The sequence below is a fragment of the Cetorhinus maximus genome, chromosome 3 (genome assembly GCF_964194155.1).
Source record: "Cetorhinus maximus chromosome 3, sCetMax3.hap1.1, whole genome shotgun sequence".
NCBI lineage: Eukaryota > Metazoa > Chordata > Chondrichthyes > Lamniformes > Cetorhinidae > Cetorhinus > Cetorhinus maximus.
Genome location: NC_135881.1, coordinates 17,450,506 through 17,474,212, shown reverse-complemented (window position 1 = coordinate 17,474,212; position 23,707 = coordinate 17,450,506). Strand labels below are relative to the sequence as shown.

The 23,707-nt window shown below is 42.3% G+C and overlaps 1 protein-coding gene across 1 annotated transcript in view; it reads right to left on the bottom strand.

Annotated features, from left to right (window-relative positions):
* wdr48a (WD repeat domain 48a) overlaps window positions 1-23,707 on the bottom strand; it is a 128,043-nt gene that overhangs the window by 48,574 nt on the left and 55,762 nt on the right. The window contains exons 9-12 of the mRNA XM_078536797.1: window positions 21,954-22,028; window positions 19,773-19,875; window positions 9,450-9,547; window positions 1,822-1,929 (exon numbers count right to left, since the gene is read on the bottom strand). Coding sequence (XP_078392923.1) covers window positions 1,822-1,929; window positions 9,450-9,547; window positions 19,773-19,875; window positions 21,954-22,028 — 384 coding nt within the window. The remainder of the gene's footprint in view (window positions 1-1,821; window positions 1,930-9,449; window positions 9,548-19,772; window positions 19,876-21,953; window positions 22,029-23,707) is intronic.

The window sequence follows — 23,707 nt, the reverse complement described above, 5'->3', positions numbered from 1 at the left end:
ATTCTGGTGATCTTAAATAAAAATAGTGGAAATTCACTGCAGGTCGGACAACCAACCTCTCTCTGTGGCGCGTAAGGAGAAAAGAATGACCCAGACCACTTCAGGTCTTAGTGGATTAGATTATGAAGAAAGATTGAAGGGGCTAGACTTATTTTCACTACAAGAAAGACTGATACAGCTTAGTCAATTAAAGATGCACCAATTAAAGAATTGGTTCACCAAACACCACCAAAACTTTTGAGCACTACACTTCATGTGCACAATTGCGGCTGGTTGCACGGTAGCGCTCTCAACATTGAAACATAGAAAATAGAAGCAGGAGTAGGTCATTCAGCCCTTCGAGCCTACTCCGCTATTCAATGTGACTGATCCTCTATCTCAATGACATACGCCTGAGCTCTCCCCAAACCCCCTGACACCTTTGGAGTCTGGAACTCTATTTCCTTCTTAAATATATTTAGTGACTTGGCCTCCACAGCCTTCTGCGGCAGAGAATTCCAATGTGAAGAGTGAAGAAGTTTCTCCTCATCTCAGTCTTAAATGGCCCACCCTGTATTCTGATACTGTGACCCCTTGTTTAGACCCCCCCAGCAAGGATCATCCCTGCATCCAGTCTATCTAGCCCTGTCAGAATTTTATATGTTTCAATGAGATCTCCTCTCATTCTTCTAAACTCCTTTTAATACAGGCCTAGTCGGCCTAATCTCTCCTCATTGAGATCGAGGATCCTGCCATCACAGGAATCAGTCTGGTGAACCTTCGCTGCACTCCCTTGATGGCAAGTATATCCTTTCTTAGGTAAAGAGACCAAAACTGCACACAATACTCCAGGTGTGGTCTCACCAAGGCCCTGCACAGCTGCAGTAAGACATCCTTGCTCCTGTACCCAAGTCCTCTTGCAATGAAGGCCAACATGCTACTTGCATTCTTAACTGCTTGCTGCACCTGCATGCTTACTTTCAGTGATTAGTGTACAAGGACACCCAGGTCCCTTTGACAATCAACATTTCCCAAACTGTCACCATTTAAAAAATACTCTGCAGTTCTGTTTTTCGTACCGAAGTGGATAACTTCATAATTACCCACGTTATACTGCATCTGCCATGTGCTTGTCCACTCACTCAGCCTGTCTAAATCGGCTTGTAGCCTCTTAAAGTCGTCATCACCGCTCACATTCCCACCAAGTTTCGTGTCGTTAACAAACTTGGAAATATTACATTTGGTTCCCTCATCCAAATCATTGATAGATATATTATATATATATATATATATGAATAGCTGGGGCCCAAGCACTGAATTCTGCGGTACCCCGCTAATCACCGCCTGCCACTCCGAAAAAGAGCCATTTATTCCTACTCTGTTTCCTGTCTGTTAACAAGTTCTCAATCCATGCCAATATATTACCCCCCTCACAAAATACTACAGGAGCGAGGATGATGCATAATGTGGCTTGTCAAACAATGACACTGAGAAAACTGCCCTTAAGGAGATGGAAGCCACATCACCTCTGCATAATACTCATTCTGACAGTGTTACAGTATACACACCAATGTTTCGTTATGTTTTTTTCTAAGATCACTTCTAAAATGGTCCACACAGGCTTGGACATACAACATCTTTCTTTCTACATCACTAGGGCAAACTCCTGAACTTCCCTACCCAACACCATTGTGGAAGGACCAGGATTATAACAGTTCCAAGACAATGCCAAACACCTTCACAGGGAAACTAGTGATGGGCAATAAATGCAGCCTTGCCAGGAGCACATCATCACATGAAGAAAGAAAAGTAGTGGGACAAAAACTTAAGATCAAAACTTACCCCTGTTTTCAAGTCCACTGAGAACCAGTTTGGCACATAAACCATTTTGAACCGTTTCTTGATTTCTTCATCAAATTCTACTTTCCCAAGGTCTTCCACCTTACAAGCCTGTTGGGAGAATGCATGAGCTGTTTATTTTAAATATTTTATTATCTATTTAAATAGACCAGTTACTGCAATCACTGGGGTCCGGGCAGCACACTGTATTGAATCATTGTCAGTTCCTTTCTAAATTCTAGGCCAAAATCACTCAGAAAATGACCAATGGTTTATTCCTTGGAAGGTTTGTGCCAGATCTTGGGGTCCCACTATCTGCAGAGAGAACGTAACTGCCCAAAATTCAGTAACATCAACCAGATTACATGCGACAACGGAACTTACACAAAATTAAAGCATTTTCACACAATATGTTCTAAGGAAGAAACTGAAACCAACTGCCAGGTCATGCCTTAAGGGGCAAGATTGGTGCGATATAACAGTCCATTGTAGTTCTGAGGTCGAATACTGCGCAGCCTTTTGGATGAGATGTTAAACAAAGGCCCTGCCTGCCCTCATAATGGACATAAAAGATCCCATGGCACTATTTTGAAGAGGAGCAGGGGAGTTATCCCCGTGTCCGGGTCATCATTTAGCCCTGAATCAACAACAATAAAACAGATTATGCCTTCATTGTGGGAACCCCTGTTTGGAAATTGGCTGCAGCATTTCCTACGTTACAACGGTGACAGCCTTCAGAAGCACATCATTGGTGGTCATGAAACGCGCTACATAAATGGAAATCTTTTTATAAATGACTGAAATGTGTTTTAATCACCATTCAATAGCAAGAGATGGGAGATGGTGGCATAGTGGTAATGTCACCGGACGAATAATCCAGAGGCTCAGGTTAATGCTCTGGGACGCAGGTTCAAATCTTCCACAGCAGCTGGTGGAATTTAAATTCAATTGAAAAATCTGAAACTGAAAGCTAGTCTCAGTAATGATGGCTACGAAATTATCAATTGTTGTAAAAACCCAGCTGGTTCTCTAATGTCCTTTAGGGAGGGAAATCCGCCATCTATACCCAGTCTGAGCTACATGTGACTCCAGGTCCACAGCAGTGTGGTTGACTCTTAACTGCCCTTTGAAATGGCCTAGCAAGCCATTCAGTTGTGGGAATTAGGGCTTGGCAACAAATGCTGGCCTTGCCAGCGACACCCACATCCCATGAAAGAATATTTTAAAAAAGGAGTCTGTTTATTTAGTTATGGACACGGTCGGGAGAGAACTGAAACCCTTGTACCCTTTTTCCCTTACTGTCTGCAATGAATGTGGTTTTGGAGAGGGAGATGTGCATGCGTCTTAGCCCCCGGAGTGTGTGGTCAATTTAGAAATAACAGCAGCTAGCTTTTGTGTGTTTAAATAAAGAGGGTTATTTCTTCAAATATTCAACCCAAGAGCCGAACCGCTATGTCAATCACTCCCACACACATAAGGAACAGTTAAAGAAAATAGTATACCGTCACAAGTTGTAAACCAAAGGAATAGTTCATAGTTCACGTATTGGGATCATGGTAAAAGAACAGTCACTGCGGACCCAATAAAGAGAGGAGTCTTTGCCCTCTCTTGAATTGTAGTTCAGATGGGCTCAAATAGCTGAAGACAGATACCTGGATTATTGCAGGATTCCCTCAAAGAGATGAAAATTCAGCAGGTATTGAAGCTAAGACACTTGTGGTTTTTGTATGGGGAGGTCCAATTGAACCACTGATGTCCATGTACAGATGGACTTTATTTGGAATTAGGCTGGGAGGCTCTTTTAAGATGTACGGCCTCCAGGTCTTTAAAGGCAAAGATGACACAGCCTTTTGCTGCAGCTGCTGTCTCTTTTACAGATTGCCAGTTTGAATTAAAAGGGGCAGCCTAAAAACATGACTGCCCCTGTGGCTTTCTAAATAAGGTGTTGGCCTTTGATTAGGCACTTCCTGGGCTACCGTTTCCAGCCGTCCCTCCTGGGGGCTGGAGACCATTACTGCCTTTCTTTCAAGCCACAAACGCAGTTCTGGATGGTTTCAGGATATGGGTGTTAACACTTGGTCTGAAATGGGTCCCACTGTCTTTCTGAGGCAGTATGATTTCCACAGAGGTGTGCTGACCGAGCACGTCCAGTAAAGCAGGGAGGCCCACAAGCAGGGTGATTTAACCAGGTGCTTTCCGGAAGCTCGTGATAGTCTGTTCAAGTTGCAAAGATCGCCTCACCTTTGGTGGCCTTCTTAACAGTTCACTAGTGTCCATTTTAAATAAAAGACAGTTCCAGAAACTTCTATATGAACATACAGGGTCCATATTTAAAGTTATGAATATGATGTGCCTTGACAGGGCATAACAATTTCCAATGTGCTTTCTATTATGAAATTGTTGCCTTCTCGAATGCCCATTAATTCTTCTATATAACCATATAGCTATAAAACTAATCCTGCTGTCCCACTCTATCCCAAAGTTATTGCTTTTTGATCAGAGGTTGCTGAGAATTGCATTCTTATTTTTCATGGGCCACAATTATTAGCGCAATACAAAGTTTTATTCTTCATGTGAATAGTGTATGGTGAATATTTGGTAATGCCCGAAATATAAGAGAAAGCTGTAATACAGAGGATAATGAAGTTAATGGAACAGATCTATCAAAGAATAATGCTCTCAGGGGGTCACTGGTTTATGGGAACTGAATAAATAAAATATTGCATGTAATTCCAGGAGTTTTAGCCATTGTTTTGGGGACTGTACTCCATCAATTTTGTTGTGAAATGGAAAAACAATGAACTTTTTCAGGATTAAATGAAAGCAGTGAACATGCAATGAATGTATTACCTTATATTTTTTTTGATATAGAAAATTTTTGAAATTGAATGAAAAAAGCCATGTCATCAGGTTGTCCAGTAGATGAGGAGGCCATTCAGCCCATATGGTCCATGCTAGCTCTCTGTAGAACAAGCCAGTCCATAAGACGCCGGAGAAGAAGTAGGCCATTCAGCCCATTGAGTCTGCTCCACTATTCAATGGGATCGTGGCTGATCTGATAATCCTCAACTCCACTTTCCAGCCTTTTCTCCATGAACCTTGATCCCCTTACTGATTAAAAATTTGTCCATCTCAGCCTTGAAAATACTTAACAACCCAGCCTCTACAACCCTGTGCAGTAAAGAATTCCACAGATTCACTACCCTCAGAGAGAAGAAATTCCTCCTCATCTCTGTTTTAAATGGGCAACCCCTTACTCTGAGATTATGCCCTTTGGTCCTAGACTCTCCCGCAAGGGGAAACAACCTCTCAGCATCTACTCTGTCAAGCCCCCTAAGAATCTTATATGTTTCAATAAGGTTGCCTCTCATTCTTCTAAACTCCAATGAGTACAGGCCCAACCTACTCAAGCTCTTCTCATAAGAAAATCCCTCCATACCCGGGATCAATCTAGTGAACCTTCTCTGGACTGCTTCCAATGCCAGTGTATCTTTCCTTAGATAAGGGGACCAAAACTGTTCACAGTATTCTAGGTGTGGTCTAACTGGTGCCTTGAATAGTTTTAGCAAGACTTCCCTACTTTTGTACACCATTCCCTTTGAAATAAAGGCCAACATTTCATTTGCCTTCCCGATTAGCTACTGAACTTGTATGTTAGCTTTTTATGATTCATGCACGAGGATCTCCAAATTCCTCTGTGCTGTAGCTTTCTGCAGTCTTTCTCCATTTAAATAATATTCAGCTCCTCTATTCTTCCTACCAAAGTGCATAGCCTCACATTTTCCCACATTATATTCCACCTGCCAAGTTTTTGTCCACTCACTCAACCTGTCTATATCCCTCTGTAAACTCGTTTCATTCTCGCCACTTATTTTTGTGTCATCCGCAAACTTGGCGATAGAACATTCACTTCCCTTATCTAAGTCATTAATATTTTTGTAAATAATTGTGGTCCAGTACTGATCCCTGTGGCACTCCACTAGTTACGGGTTTCCATCCTGAAAATGCCCCCCTTATCCCAACTCTCTGTCTTCTATTAGTTAGCCAATCCTCTTTCCATGCTAATATACTACCTCCAACACCATGGGCTCTTACCTTATTAAGTAGCCTTACGTGCGGTACCTTATCGAGCACCTTTTGGCAATCCAAATATATTACACCTACTCGTTCCCCTTTAACTATCCTGCTTGTTACCTCCTCAAATAATTCTAATAGGTTTGTTAGGCATGATTTTCCCTTCATGAAGCCACGTTGACTTTGCTTGATTATATTATGTGTTTCTAAATGCTCTGCTGTTACTTCCTTTATAGAACCATAGAACACTACAGCACAGAAAACAGGCCATTCGGCCCTTCTAGTCTGTGCCGAAATATTATTCCGCTAGTCCCATTGACCTGCACCTAGTCCATAACCCTCCAGACCTCTCCCATCCATGTATCTATCTAATTTATTCTTAACACTTAAGAGTGAGCCCGCATTTACCACGTAAGATGGTAAACAGACTGTAACATTTTCCCAATGATGGGTGTTAAGCTAACTGGCCTATAGTTACCTGTTTTTTGTCTCCCTCCCTTTTTGAATAAGGGAATCATAAATAGAGGTTTTAAGTACAAAAACAGGAAATTTACTTTACATTGGCAGATTTCCAATCCTCTGGGGCTTTTCCAGAATCTAAGGATTCTTGGAAGATTACTACCATTGTATCCACTATTTCTGTAGCTATTTCCTTTAATATCCTAGGATGCAACCCATCAGGTCCAGGGGACTTATCGGCCTTTAGCCCAATTAGTTTCCCTAGTACTTTTTCTCTCATGATAGTTATTGTATTTATTTCCTCCCCCACCTTTGCCAGTCGATTATTTAGTATTTTTGGAATGCCATTAGTGTCTTCTACCGTGAAGACTGATGCAAAGTATTTATTCAACTCCTCTGCCATTTCCTGGTTCCCATTATTAATTCCCCAGCCTTGTTCTCTCAGGGGCCTATGTTCTCTTTTCATTCCCATTCCCCTGTTCTATACCTGCAGTCCTGCAAATTTATGTCCCTCAATTACCTATCCAACTTCCTTTTGGAATTATTGATCGTCTCTGCTGTCACCACTCTCACAGGCAGCGAGTTCTGGGTCATTACCACTTACAACAGAAAAAAGTTCTTCCTCACCACCACCCTGTTGTTCAAAACCTTCAATCTGTGTCCCCCAGCCCTTTTACCATCAGCTAATGGGAAAAGCTTTTCTTTGTCTACCTCATCTAAATCTATCATAATCTTGTACACCTCTATCAAATCTCCCCATAAACTCCTTTGCTCCAAGGAGAACCACCCCTGCTTCTCCAAACTAACCTAGTAGCTAAGATTCCTTATCCCTGGAACCATTCTGGTAAATCTCCTCTGCTCTCAAGGACCCACACCTTCTTCCTGAAGTGTGGTGACCAGAACTGAATGCATTACTCCAGTTGTGGCTTTACCAGAGCTTTATAAAGGTGCAGCATAAATTTCCTGCTTTTGTACTTAAAACCTCTATTTATGATGCCCAAGATCCCTTATGTTTTACTAACTGCTCTCAATATGTTCTGCCATCTTCAAAGATATATTCACATGAACCCTTTCGGGTCCCTCTGCCCCTGCACATTCTTTAGAACTGTGCCATTAAGACTGTGATACTTCTCCCCCTCCTTTTTTGCCAAAATGAATCACTTCACGTGTCAGTGTTAAACATATAGCAAAAAAGCAGTGGTTTTAGCACTTACCCTTGGGGAGCACCCAGCAATGTGGAGTGGTGTGCATTTTACATAGAATTTGCAGCACAAACAAGGCCTTTAATCCAAACAGTATATACTGGCGTTTATGCTCCATTGGAGCCTGATATACAACGCTACAACATTGAACAAATACTCGGCTATTGCTAACAACTTGTACATAAATAGCAAATCAGCTCCAATTCAGTTTATGGTATAGAGTGCGTATGCCATTTTCCTGCAGAATAGAACTGAATGTCACTTCAGTGACAGCCAAACTCTCCCAAACAATCTCAAGATGAGTCATACCACAAAACAAACAAAAATCTCCAGCCTGTTTGAAACAGAACTGCTTTAAAACGCATTCACTTAAATTAGCACCATTTAATGCCATTGAGTCTTTTCCTGGCCAGTCTTTGGCTATTAGTCCAAAAGGACACTGTTAGAGATTAGGGGTAGATGTGCTGGGTGGAAAGTGAAGAAGAACTTTAAAGACCACTGGAATTATTATAAATAACTTAACCTTCCTTTCCATGCCCTGAATACTTATGTTAATTTGGTAAATGCTAGCAATGTCACTCATGAACAACTAGCTCAACAAGTTTGGAGGGCAGAATGTGTGAGGGAGCAGCTTAAGCAAAAAATAGTCTTTTTTAAAAAAATAAATCAGTGATTAAACTGCTTTTACATCCAGTTAATTTATGTCAGTAACTCTGTGCCACAATTCACAGATCAAGTTAATGACCCTTTAACAAGACATGGGCCAAATCTTCCGACTGGATGTACGACCGAAGATACATGTTGGAACCCTGTGGAAGTCCTGACACGTGGACCTCCTTGGGAATTGTCCAGGAAGTTTCAAATTCCAAGGGGCAATTCCCCTACCCCCAGGGACCCTGCATGAATGGCTCAGACTCTGAGCTAGAATCAGAGTCTTCGGACAGTTCTGCCATATTTACCTGGGTAGTTACTCAGGGAATGTTAGACAGATAAAAGCCTAGTCTAACATCTGGGTAACTACGCAACTGACTCCCCAGTCACATCACCCCCACCCCTCAACCCGAACCTCTCAACCAGACCCGATGACCCCTTCCGACCTGACCCGATTAACCATCCCACCCCCATATCACTCATCCCATCTCCAGCTACCTACCCACCTACCAATTCACTCACACCCACTCATCCCCTCACCCATTCACTAACATTCAAATTGGACCTTTAACGTTACCATATATGCCATAAAAAGGGGGCATGTCCTGTCTTCTCCCAACTCTACTCTGCTCCAATGGAGTTCCCTGAATGACGCTGCACTGCGCATAACTTTGACAGCTGGATTCGGAAGACCCTGGGGGAAATGCGTAGCAGTATCGAGTCAGAGGAATTTACTAGTGCAGCGGCAATCCGACGATCATGGTCGCCACTTGGAAGATCCCGGCTATAGATATTAAATTCCTCTCCACACCCCCAAAGACAAAACAAAAAATTCTCACAGTGAGGTTCCACCCCAACCATACATAAAAAGGAAAGCATTGAAACTTCATTGGTAGCGATTGTGAATACTGAGCACTCTCTAGCAGTCAGTTTATTTAGACAATTTGGCAAACCAAGCAGCACCTACCAAAACGAAAAGCTGCATCGGTGCTCTGTTCACAAGGTAGTCAAAGAATGACCTTAATGCCCATTCCAATATTGAAACGATTCATGTTGCTAAAACTAAGATCAGGCAAACTGGACAATCAGGTCAATGCTGACCTGTTATAATCTGTTGTAAGTCATTTCCGTTGCATTTGATAGAGATGGGCTGGAAGGAAGGCTTATTTGTCATCTGTTCTTCAGGTAAAGCCATTAGGCTACAAACATCCTCTAAGCAAATCCCTGACTTAAATCTGGACTCACCTTCAGCACATCCCAGAACGCCACAATGTTGTTCGTATCTTTGGTCACTATGTGTCTCTTATCATTCAATATATGACACTGGATGATACTAGCACCCCCTAGAGGATATAAAGAAAATTCACTGATGAGGCTGGATTTTGTGATTATAGTTTTTCAAAAACGCAATGTCATGGTGGAGAGGTGGAAGAGCCATTCAGCCCAACAGGTCACACTAGTGTTTATGCTCCACGAGTATCCTTCTACAAGTATTTCCGTGCAGATTACTTACGAAGGCCTCTCTCTGTATTTGCTAATCTGTACTTTCAAAGATAAATATTTGGCAAAAATGCTTTGTAGGTTACAGACATTTTCAAGATTTTTTTCAATTTGCATTTAGACTGTTGGTAGATACGGGGAAGTTCCACTATCTCAGAGTTGGTTCTATCTCACTGCTGTTACAATTTGCAACCCATTAGCTGCAATGCTGAAAACACATGTCGTTGCTGGAATATAACCTTACAAAACCTGAAACTTATTCAATTGTTTTTTTGTCATTTTCCACTTCTCTTTCTTTCACCTATTGGTCCAATGTTCACCCAATTTTTGTCAAACTTGGTAATTAGGACCATTAACTATTCTCTTTATAAAAAAAATTCCTCTAATTTTCTCCTCTTCTCAAACCTTTGTGCCAACAGCACTTCTAACACTTTACTCAAGTGGCAGGCAAGTCCTGGCAGGGACAGGGCCCTGCTGGGAGATATGACATGTCCAAATACATGTGTACACAATCTCACTCCAGTTGAGATAAGGAAGATTATAATTGCCAACATTCTTTGCAACATTAAATTGTTTTTTTTTTATTGGCTAGACCATTTTAAGGGGGTATTTAAGAGCCAACCACATTGCTATGGGTCTGGAGCCACATGTAAGATATGACTACAGGACATGAGTGAACCAGATGGTTTCATGGTTAATTCCAGATTTATATCCGGATTTGAACCTAGGTCCCCAGAGCATTACCCTGGGTCTCTGGATTACTAGTCCAGCGACAATACCACTGTGCCATCGCCTGCACACAGAACACAGGGGTAAAGTTGAGCAATGATCAGAGAAGTTTATACAACCAAAGGCTGATTCAAATGCCAGAACAACTCATGATTACACAACAGATGTAACCTAATCAATTTTGCATCAAGCCAGGAAGGATGATATAGTAAAGAATAACAAAGTCAGCCACAACATTTGTCAACTTTGGTCAAATTGAATATGGCTGCTCCTCCAACATAGCCCATAAGTTATGGTGCAAGACAGTGAACCTTGGCCAAGTACTGGGTTAAAAGGCCAATCTTTAAAGATACAAGTTAATTAAATATCCCCAGACATGACAGAAATTAGGCCCCTCTTTCTCCCATCATCCACCCCTTTTTATCGGTGCCTCTTTCTTTGGCAGAGTAAATGGTATAACAACACAAACTGAAGGCAAGGAAGGGAGGTGTCGCTCAGAATGGATCTTGTTACTTGCTATGAGCAAACAAGGCCCTGAAGATTTCTAATGTAGTGGCAACAGACAAGCAGGCTAAATTGGCTTTTACATTTGTATGCTGTTAGGAAATAGGGATAGTTTAACTAAGTTAACTTGTGGGTGTTAGGAATGAGTTTTAGCTTTAAAGTTTAAGGCTGATTTGTATTTCTGTATCTGTGTGGTAAGAAAGGTCAAGTGGAGTTTTAGTTTCACTTTAAAAAGGTGCTTACATTTCTAATGAAGAGTTTTACGACCCCTGAGGAGAAGTTAAACAAACAACAGTAGAAAATTGGCTATTGCCTAGCAACAGGGGGCCACAGAGGCAGGTCCCTCCCACCGAGACAAACACAGAAGAAGAGAAATAGCAGTTTGTTTTGGAAGCTGTTGGAATTCGGTTGGTTTGAAGACAGCTGTGAAGCAGAAGCAGCCTAGAAGGGACAGATGGCAGTCCCAAGCTAAAAAAATCAAAACCAAAAATCCAGGAGAGTGGAAGAGGGGAAAGACCAAAGTAGACCTTCTAGTGAAGGAAGGACAAGAACCTGGGAAAAGGCCCTGTTAATGAAGTTAGGAGTGAGGGACAGAGAGTAAGGCTCCAAACTTCAGATTAAAGAGATAAAAGCTGCAGAAAGCAGATTTAAAGCAAGAACTGCTTGCAAGAGGCAAGAATGTCCAAAGAGACAACTGAAGGTCTGTAACTCTTTTGCTATAGGCATGTGAAGCAGTGGTGTACTGTTAACGCTGAGTTGGTGAGAGTGTGTGGGGAAGACAGCTTGAATGCATGTGGTGACCCAGGGGAGAGGAACATCAGAAGGACAGTTCGAAACCCTGGAGGTGAACCCTTGCAGAAGGCATCCTAGAGAAAGTGTCGGTTTGGGAGAAGATTCCAAAGTGAGGTCTTGGAGAGTGGAGATTGGAAACCCTTGTGCGAAGGATGGAGTGCAGCGAGACCAGTTGGTTCATGGTGTGATATGTGTCTGGGGTGGGAGTTCGGGAGAGATCCATAGCATCTGTTTGAGGTGGCATCTGTCATTTGGTTTCAGAATGTGGTGTGTCTGACCACTGGGTGCCATAGGTTTACATGGACTGTGTACTGAAGATGACTTGTGCTCCAGGGACTAGCTGCACTCATAGCCAACCTGTTCCAGTACAGCTACAACACTGGCACTACCCAGCAATGTGGAAAATTGCCCAGGTATGTTCTTTCCACAAAAAGCAGGACAAATTCAACCCGGCCAATTGATGCTCCATCAGTCTACTCGCGATCGTCAGCAAAGTGATGAAAAGCGTCGTTATTGCAGAGTAAGCGGCACTTCCTCAGCAATAACTTGCTCAGTTTGGTTTCCGCCAGGGTCACTCAGCTTCTGACCTCATTACAGCCTCGCTCCAAACATGGACAAAAGAGCCAAGTTCAAGAGGTGAGGTGAGAGTGACTGACTGCCCTTAACGTCAAGGTAGAATCTGACTGAGTGTGGCATCAAGGGGACCTAGCAAAACTGAAGTCAATGGAAATCAAGGGGGAAACTCTCCACTGGTTGGAGTCATACCTCGCACAAAGGAAGATGGCTGTGGTTGTTGGAGATCAATCATCCCGGTCCTGGGGCATCGCTACAAGAATTCCTCAGGGTAGTATCCTAGGCTCAACAATCTTGAGCTGCTTCATCCTTCCTTCCATCATAAGGTCAGAGGTGGGGATGTTCGCAGATGGTTGTTCAGCACCATTCGCGACTCCTCAGATACTGAAGCAGTCCATGTCCATATACAGCAAGGCATGGACAATATTCAGGCTTGGGCTGATAAGAGGCAAGTAACACTCGTGCCACACAAGTGCCAAGCAATGACCACCTCCAACAGGAGAGAATCTAACAACCTCTCCTTGATATTGAATGGCATTGCCATCACTGAATCCCCCACTATCAACATCCTGAGAGTTACCATTGACCAGGAACTGAATTGGACCAGACATTTAAATTCTGTAGCTACAAGAGCAGGTCAGAGGCTAGGAATTCTGTGGAGAGTAACTCATCTCCCTACTCCCCAAAGCCTGTTCACTATCTACAAGGCACAAGTCAGGAGTGTGATGGAATACTCTGCACCTGCTTGGGTGAGTGCATCTCCCAACAACACTCAAGAAGCTTGACACATTCCAGGACAAAGCAGCCCACATGACTGGCACTCCATCCACCACTTTAAACAATCACTCCCTCTAATACTGACCCACGGTGGCAGCAGTGTACGCCATATACAAGATGCACTGCAGCAGCTCACCAAACGATGCTTTGACTGCACCTTCCAAGCCCGTGGCCTTTACCAACTAGAAGGACAGCTGCACGGGAACACCACAAGCTGCAAGTGCCCCTCCAAGTTGCACAACACCTTGACTTGGAGCTGTATCATCGTTCGTTCCTTCACTGTCGCTGGGTGAAAATCTTGGAACTCCCCTCCTAACAGCATTGTGGGTGTTCCTCCACGGACTGCAGCAGTACAAGGCAGCAGCACACCACTACCTCTTCAACAGCAATTAGGGATGGGCAATAAATGCTGGCCTAGCCAGTGACATCCACATCCCATGAATGAATTTTAAAAAATGGCCTGCTCTCTGGTTAGTTCCAGCACAAGCTGTTCTAAGAAACTGCCCCGAAAACACTGAACTCATCTTCCAAGCAACCTTTGCCAATCTGATTCATCCAGTCTATATGTAGATTAACATCACCCATGATTATCGCTGTGCCTTTCTCACAAGCCACCTGAATCTCTTCCTGTATACTCCATCCTACAGCGTGGTTACTGTTTGGGGACCTACCTATACTATTTATAGTGTGCCATAGTGTTTATAGCAGAGAAAGGGGCCCTTTGGCCCATTGTGTCCATGCTGGTCATCAAGCCCCTATCTACTCTAATCCCATTTTCCAGCACTTGGCCCGTAGCCTTGTATGCTATGGTGTTTCAAATACTTAAATGTTGTGAGGGTTCCCTTATCTCTACCCAAACCAATTCTACATCTTAATCTTTAGAATGAAGGTCATCTCTCTCTTTTGTACTAATATCATCTTTAATTCGCAGAGCTACCCCTCCACCTTTACCTAGCTTCCTGTTGTTTCGAAACATCATGTGTCCTTGAATATTCAGGTCCCAGCCTTTGAAATCTTGCAGCCGTGTCTCTATAACTGCTATCAGATCATACATGTTTATATCTATTTGAGCTGTCGATTCATGTTAAAAATGCTATGTACATTCAAATACAGAGCCTTTAACTCCGTATTTTTATTTTTGTAATCACTGGCCTTATCTGCTGACAGGCTCTTAAGTTTGTACTCTCTGTCCCTTCCTGTAACGCTCTGATTATCACTTCTCTTATTGCTTGCTACCTTGCTCTCTTGCCTTGTCTTCTCTCTTTAATTGATCACATCTTTCCACACTTGATCCCTTGCCTCCACTATTTCGTTTAAAGCTCTCTCTACCACCCGAGTTATTTGAACCAGCACGGTTCAGGTGAAGAACATCTCAGTGGTACAGCTGCCACTTTCCCCAGTACTGGTGCTAGTGCCCATAAATCAAAACCCATTTCTCCCACACCAATCTTTGAGCCACGCATTCAACTCCCTAATCTCATTTACCCTTCACCAATTTTCTCACGTCTCAGGTAATAATCCAGAGATTAGAGATTATTACCTTTGAAGTTCTGCTTTTCAATTTAGCCCCCTAGCTGCTCAGGCTCCTGAAGCAGAACTTCTTCCCTAGTCCTACCTACACCATTGGTGCCTATGTGGACCACGCCCACTGGACCCTCCCTCTCCAACTGCAGGTTTCCCTCCAGCCCAGAGCAGGTGAATGAATGAGTGAATGAAAAAATATAAAGATGTCCTGAACCCTGGCACTGGGCAGGCAACACAGCCTTCTGGGCCCTTGCTCTCTGTGTCTACCTCCCTGACTATACTGTCCTATTTCCCACCCTCCCTTGAATGGCCTCCTGTAACATGGTCAGTTCGCTCATCGACCCTGCATGCCCCATGTTCATCCATGCAAACACCTCAAACCTGCTGGACAACTGCAAAGGCTGAGGCTTCTCCAATACTACCTTCTGGGTCCCCTTACCTGCATCACTTGCGGTCGCACCCTCCTGTCCCCAACCACTGATCAAATCAGAAGACCCTATATCCTGACTGCCTCCTGGTATAAAGTATTAAGGTAACTTTCCCCGTCCCTGATGTGTAGCAATGTCTGCAGTTTTGCCTCCAGCTCAATGACTCTGAGCTGAAGCTCCTCAAGCCACAGACACTTACTATATACGTGTTTGCCTGGATCACACCAGCATCCAGGAAGCCCCACATTCTGTTGTCACAACACATCACTTGCCCTGTCATCTTTACTATATGTTAATTAATTTATTTTTCTTCTGCCTCCGGGTCCTCTTTTCGGTCACATTAGGGAATAGTGTTTATAGGAAGGATTGCTGAAAAAAAAGATATTTTTTGTTGAAGCCTTTCATCTTGCACTCATTAGGACAATTTGCAAGAAAATACCAACGTCAGGGGAAACAACATATTTACACGGTATGAAAGAGAATTGTCCTGATGAGTGCAAGATGAAAAGGTTTGACAAAAAAATGTCTCTTTTTTCTGTACTAACAATAGTTCTGTACTACCAAACAACTATTTTTATAGGAAGATTAGTTTTAAAGTTAACATTAAAACTAGTGACATGAATGACTTCTTTTGGCTTACAGACATTAATATAGGTTCTGTTTTCATTCAGTATTCAGCTGGTGGACATTCCTAATTATTTATGCCATCAATATTCTTCTTGTGCTTTTCTGCCTCTGTGAAATGTCAAATTTGTACATAAATCTAACACTTTCCTGATTACACAGGTCTGACAATGCTATATTTATTGTCTTTTGGAGTAGTAGCAGAAAACGATGGAGGTTCCAATTGATTTTCAGTGTAATGTAATATAGGGCCTCCGAACATGTTGTCCCATTCTTGGCATGCAGAAGGTTACAGGCTTTGATTTATAAAAGACCATATCTACATACAAAAGCTGCCTCTTCGCTGTGAAAACAAAAGGGGAAAAAGTTTGGAGAAAGCCCAAACTAGAACAGATTTGCTAACTTTACGAGGTCAAGATGACTTTGAGAGTGTTGACCGTGACCTCTCAAAACAGCCAAACCTCATGCTAGGTTTGCTTGTTTGTTTTTCTTCAAAACAATGAAGCTGGGGAACTGAGTCGGGGTGATGTTGGAAGCAAAAGGCATACTGGATCATTCTGCTTCATTAAAAGCCAGCTAAAGTTGAAATAGCGCGGATAGTGGACCTGATGTTTCCGTCGCCGCAGGAAGACTGAGAAATACATACTAAATTTGGATTAAGCTACTGCTTTGAATGAATTTCGGTGAAGCCACTGTGTCTCCATGGAGATGTACAGCTTTGTTTTTAAAGAAAAAACAGCGAGCGCTACACTACAATGTTTTAACTGGGTTAACAACAATGAGAAAACACATACCTGCAGCATTCAAACAGCTCGTTACTCATTCGACTACTCGTAAATTATTTCAATTTTTTTTTTTTACCCATTTGTTGATAGTATTCCCCTTCTGGCTTGCTGAGTTTATCCATTGAGTAGCTGAGCTGTACAGATTCAGACGGTTCTGGGTTTGGCCCCAGCTGAGATGGCCAACATCAGCCGAGGTATCCCTAGTAATAGAATTGATCTCGATGCTATTGAGTCGAAGGCAATGCTATGGTCAAGTTTAGTACTTCTATCAGTGGGCCAGAGTTGCTCTCTCTAGATTCCTAAGCAGCAAACCCCGATGAAAGCAAACATGCATGGGTATTGAGTGAGGATCATTGTGCCCACCGTGTGCCGAATAGCCAGACAATACTCAACATCGAGTCAATTGGGCGAGAAGGGGCAGATTGCCATAGAGAAGGTGGGATTCAGGAGGCATGGGTCACGAAACTGCCCCTGGCTCAAACCAGGAATTGATCGGCATTTTCGTTGAGGCGAAAGCCTAATTAGAGGAGGAGCAGGTATGCTAGCCAATTAGCAGTCAGGGATGGAAGAAAGGGGCGACAGGAATGGAGGCAGGACACCAGGGTGCATTTTAGCCCAACACAGCAGTCATAGCTGCTGCTGCTGTCTGTGAATGTTTTTTTTTAAAAAAAGGAAAAAAATTTCAAATTGCCCATGGCAGATGGAGTTGGAACCCGGGATGGGGTAGAAAAATGTTAGTATCATTAAAATTTAATTGGTGTGCAACAAATTTTCGCCAAAACTACCACTTTTTTTTTTAAGAAACCATATAAAATGTTTTCAACGCTGCCAATGTTTTTCTTTAAATTCTTCCAGCAGGCGTCACTGGCAAGGTCAGCAATTTTTGCCCACCCCTAATTGTCCCCAAGAGGATAGTTATAAGCCACCTCCTTCAATTGTTGCAGTACATCTGGCATAGGTACGCCCATAGTGCTCAACAGTCATCCGCAGGAATGTTGCAACATAACAGAGTGACTGATGTCATGGGAGGATAATAATTCTCATAATATTACTGATTTGTTGTAAAAGTAGGTTAATAGTGGGATGTGGATTGTGTGTGTGTGCGTGTGAGGGATTTAATTGAATTGGAGACAGCTGGTCTGGAGGCTTTTGACTCATCAAAAGGAAGCTAAGTTTGAAATGCTAAATACGTCAACATGGCCGAAGTTTTAGAATGTGAGGCGAGGAGAATTTGCATTTTTAGGTAAATCAGGGTAGCTTAAATTTCAAAGCGGTGGTAGGATGTTACACCTAGCCAGAGAAACTAGACCATGCAGTGTGTTTATGTTTCCCAAAGATTACTGACAATATTAGCACCATGAATAAATTTATATTATGAAAAAGTAAAGTTCCAAAGGCATATGGGAACAATGGAATTTGAATTAAAAGGGAGAAACATGTATAAAGGAGAAGAGGCTATGTGTGAGAAAGGAAGGCATTGTAAGATCTACTAGAAGTGTGAAAAGCCTCCAGTAGTTGTGCATTAAGCTGCTGTCTACAGAAACCGAAGCTGGGAAAAGCCACTTTGAATTCTATTGTCCAGGGTATTGTGGTGATTTGCCTGGATCTGTTTAAAATCTTTTGTTTTACTGTTGCCTTAACGGGGGTGTAACTGGAAGCCAGATTAATTAGGGGTTTTAGGAGTTATTATAGTGTCAATTTGTAGACCTATGTATTTGCTTGGAATCTTTTCTTTTGTTAGTAAACGTTTAATTTAGTTTTGTAGAAATCTCTAGAGTCTTGATGGACTTATAACTTCTTAATTCAGGGCACGCATCTTGAAATAAAATACAAGTTGCAAAATTGCTCTGACCGCGGGATCAAGTTTCCCTCGTGGATTTGATCTGCCTGGCACACATCTGTCGCGTCACAACACTGAACATAGATCTATCCCTGCGTATCACCACAAAGAGGACTTGTGATTTCAATTATAAGTTGCTAAGTGGAGGCCAGGCACTAACAAAAATCAAAATCCTATTGTAATTAAATACTATACATTAATAAGGGCCTTTGTTTATTGTATGACATTCGAATAGTCCTCTGACCACACAACATCTCCTAATATTCAACTGCTGTGGATCTAAACCTGGTTAGCACATCACAGTGAGGTAGCTGGTAAATGGAAGCCTACAGGTGTACGGAGTAGCAATTCTGCTGAACGTCAAAGGTAAAGGCTTAAACGACCCCAAGCCACAGTCTGATTGACACTGGTCCAAGATTTAACCTTTCAGATTTTTAAAATTTAACTCAATTGCCGTAATGCTTTGAGATTAGCTACCATGTGTTTTCACATTAAAAAAGTGCTCAGAACTTCCTCAAAACCTTTGTTTCTGAACTAATTAACTAACATACTAACTTTTGAAATGCAATAAAACATCCATTTGCACTGAGGGAACACCTGGACACAGTTCACAGCAGATAAGCAATTATTTTACCCAAATATGTCTCATTTCTGTTAATATGAATAAAATACACTGGAAAGTTACGAATGGGTACTGTTAATACATAATTTTCAGCTAACACTATATGTATAATACACTGAAAAAAATACCATTCCTCCAATCTAATTTTCTGGCATTTAATTTTCTTCTTTTGATTAATCTGGTGTCTTTTTATTAGTATTTTAATTCCCATACCTTCCCCTCCCATGGCAAGGAGGGGGAGGATGACATTCAAAAAGAAATACTAAGGGTATCTTGTTAACAGAAAATAACAAAGACTGCTACTAGGATGTAAGAGCACAAATAGCTAGGCTGTCAGTACAGTGAAGTGTAGTTCTGTTGGAGCTGCCATCCTTTGAAGGAGACACTAAACTGAGGCCCTCTCTGCCGCTCTCAGGAAGACATAAAAGGATCGCATGGCATTATTATGAAGGAGAGTAGGGGAGTTCTCCCCAGTATCCTGGCCAACATTTATCTCTCTTATCAACATGACAAAAACAAATTATCTAGTCATTATCACATTGCTGTTGTGGGAGCTGGCTGTGCATGAATTAGCTATCAGGTTTCCTAAAATAACACATCATTGTCTTTGGGTTACAAAAGGCTCTATATAAATGCAAGGCTTTCTTCTTCTTTAGATGCTGGAAAATCTGTAAGTGAAATAAGGAAATACTCAGCAGGTTAGGCAGCATCTGTGGGAAAATCCCAAGTGTTTCCAGCTCCTAACCTGCTGCTAACTGGCCGCAAGAAGCTCATCCCAGGCTAATCGAGCCTATGAGTATTAGAAGATACCACACAGCATTTATATGGTCAAGCGAGAAATAAATGCATTGCTAGGTAAGTGACACATACCTTTAATTACTTGCTCAGGCTGTGGACAAAGAGGAACTAAGGGCGCGCTGCAATCATTGTCATAATCACCAGATGCCCTAAAATTCTGAATACCCTTCGTGGACTGCAAGACAAATTACAAAAAACTTTGGTTAAGTCACGTCCACACAGAACACAGGTATTTTCCTCAGTTATGCATCCATTTTAAAATGTCAAATATATAGGTCTAGCTATATCAAAGCTGAGGTTTCAGGAGGAAAAAAACAATGGCTTCAAGTGGATTTCCACATCTTAATTTTTATAATTTTCTGAGAACACTAGGCTGTATCTCTTAACTCAATGCAATGCAGAGAAGGTTAAGAGGAGATTTGATGGAGAAATTCAAAACCATGAACTGACATGATAGAGCAAATAAAGAGAAACAGTTTCCAATGGAAGGATGCTTGGTAATTGGCAAAAGAACGAGAGGCAACAGGAGGAAAAAATGGGTAATGGCCGATTGAAGCAGATTCAATAGCAACTTCCAAAAGAGAACTGGATAAATACTTGAAGACAAAAATTTTGCAGGACAACAAGCAAGAGTAATGGGGGTGGGGGATTGACTTCCTTCTGTGTTGCATTATTCTATGAACTGTAGTCTATGTGGGGTTTATTTGTGTGCCACCCAGTCTTGCCTGCTTGCTTATGATGCCCTTTAATATTCCTCTTTATCAAGGAAGCACAGAAGCAATAACAGATTTATTTAAGCCCCAAACTTAAATATTCAAACCACAAAACATTAAATTCAGAAATTACATTGGTTCTTAACAAAAATAGTCGAGATAAAAATAATTGATTCAGCCCCTCAATATCAGCATTGTTTTTTTGTGCTCTGCAGTGTTTTCTGTTAACCTTATTGTGAGAGTTAAGACCATCAGCTGGATTTTGCTTACCTAGTCCCTTGGCTGAAGGGCCATAGTTGCTAGGGCAGGAAACAGAAAGAAGAGAATGTCCAGGCCTCCTAGGATCTTACAGAATTAACTGTAAATGTTTATCTCATTGAATAAACTTCTTTGATAAACTGCCTTGGCTGCCCATTCTTCACTGACTCACAGGGTTATGATGCTACAGCCACAATGCACCATTTAAAGCAAATTCGGAGAACCTCTATAAATCTTTAGTGGGAATGCTGATGCTACAACGCCTATACCGCAAACATAAATCATATCACTGGAACAGAAAACAGTAATCGGGCTCCCATTTCTTCTATGTGAATGTTTAAACTGTTTGAAGTTAACAAAACTCAACATTTTAAAGAGGTGCTTCACCATAAAATACTGGCAGTGTGGATAAATTTAAGAAGCACTTCTGACTGAAGAAGCTTGGTTGCTCCTTCAGTTGTTCCACTCTTATTAGAGTCAAAAGATGCCAGAGATGATTATAAAATGTGTATGTGTACACAGACAAACATCACTATATACACAGCATGTTGGAACACCTGCAAATTTTTAAAAGAAATATTTTCTCCTCTCCCTGCCAACCCCTCCCCCACCATTTTAGGATAGCCAGTTTAGCAGGACTACTTAAGGCTGAAACAATTAAAGCTCCCAAGTTGGGTGGAAAGACAGTCAGCCTATTCTTCTACCAATGTGGCAACTTGTCCCCCACCAGTGTTTGTGAAACTGTTTCAAAATCAGGATCCTGAAACGGATCTGAAGAGGGATTTATTTTTTTAAAGTAAAAGTTTCAAGCTTAGACTGCAGGTTTTAGTAAAGTACAAATGAGCACACAGATTACACCGCAAACTTATCAGCGGTTGAGAATTGGAACTTAGTGAAGAGGGGCTGCTCAAGGTTGAAACTATATGACTCCACGTTGCACTGTATTTGCATATAAGCTCCATTTTTTTTTAAAAAAGGAAAATCAGTTTGAGTTGGGGTGGGGCCTTTCACAAGGTAGAAACTAATAGGAAAGACCATTTGGCCCATGCTGCTTCCTAAACCATTCTTTAAAATTGTGGGGCAGAAGAGTGGGGAGCAAGGATGGACAAAAGAAAAGTGCTCAAGTTTGTCGAGCAGACGATGCGTGCATCAATATGGTAATAATGTGAATTGTTCCATACAACATGCGCATTAGCAGATATGATGTCAATAAGCAACACTTGGACTGGGCTGCAACATTAAATAAGTACGATGTAGTTTGCATGAGCACAAACATATTCACCCATTTATTCACTGACGATTTTGTGGTGGCTACCCAGATAGCTGGAGCTGGATCAGCTGATCGATCAATCTCCATCTGCAAATTAAGTTAAAATACAGAGAAGTTAAAAGGGAGCACACGGTTAATACCTAACACTAACAGAACAAAACTTAATCGAGAGTTAGGCAGAGCGAACATGATGAAAACTTCTTGCAGAAATGATAGCAATACTCAAACAGCTGCAAATTTTAAAGCTGCTTTGAACCACACTGTTCCCCAATTTTTAGTAAATCTCCTAGGTGTCATAAGGCTCGAGGGCAACACTATCAACACAATGTGTGGATATTGGTATTTCCAAAAGACATTCTTGGAGGGATGAAAGATTCACTAGATGCTCAGGTCTCTCAAAATCCATAATCCAAATGCTGCACAAAATGAATATGATGGGCATCTCATTGAAATGGATTTGGCCCACTTTTGTGGAAAGGGCTTCAACAAGATTTTAAACGTGACTACCCCGGAAATCAGTGAAAAACCTGAAAGTGATCTTCTCCAGCAATACTCCAACTCCAATCTACTTCGGAGTGAAGTTGAACTGTGCATTAACTTCCATGATCCTTGGACAAAGGTAGCAGCCAAGAGGAAGACAAGGGTCAACCTGGTCCAAAAATTAACAAGCACAAGCTGGGGAGCAAGAGCATTTGTGCTTCTGACATCAGCAATGACCCTTGTCTACTTGGTGCACTGGTATGGACCAGAAGTAGCTGGGTGACTATGGTCACCCAGAACAGGGCACAGTTTAACCATCTGCAGGCTAAGTTGTTGCTCTCCATCTACATCAGCCACAAGGAAGAAGAGGTATATCTGCCAAGTTGCGTGCTAGTTGCTGCCAGGCAGAAGCAGAACTGGACAAGATTATAAAGGTTTCAGCTGCAGCTGCAGTAACTGAACTCAGATATTCCATTCAGACAGAGGCAGAGATTAGATGGGATTTGATTCAGATATATACATAAAGAACAGGAAGCGTTTTTTTATTCGTTCACGGGATGTGGGCTTCGCTGGCTGTGCCAGCATTTATTGCACATCCCTAGTTGGCCTTGAGAAGGCGGTGGTGAGCTGCCTTCTTGAACTGCTGCAGTCCATGTGGTGTAGGTACACCACAGTGCTGGTGGAAGGGAGTTCCTGGAGTTTGACCCAGCGGCAGTGAAGGGACAGCGATATATTTCCAAGTCAGGATGCTGAGTGACTTGGAGGGGAACTTCCAGGTGGTCCCATCTATCTGCTGCCCTTGTCCTTCTTGCTGGTAGTGTCCTGGGTTGGAGGGTGCTGTCTAAGGAGCCTTGGTGAATTCCTACAGTGCATCTTGTAGATGATACACACTGTTGCTACTGTGTGTCAGTGGTGGAGGGAGTGAGTATTTGTGGATGTGGTGCCAATCAAGCGGGCTGCTTTGTTCTGGACAGTGTCCAGCTTCTTGAGTGTTGTAGGAGTTGCACTCATCCAGGCAAGTGGGGAGTATTCCAACACACTCCTGACTTGTAGATGGTGGGCAGGTTGTGGGGAGTCAGGAGGTGATTTACTCGCTGCGGGGTTCTGAGCCTCTGACCTCTTGCAGCCACAGTATTTATATGGCTAGTCCAGTTCAGTTTCTGGTCAATGGTTAACCCCCAGGATATTGATAGTGGGGGATTCAGTGATGGTAATGCCATTGAATGTCAAGGGGCGAATGTTAGATTCTCTCTTGTTGAAGATGGTCATTGCCTGGCACTTGTGTG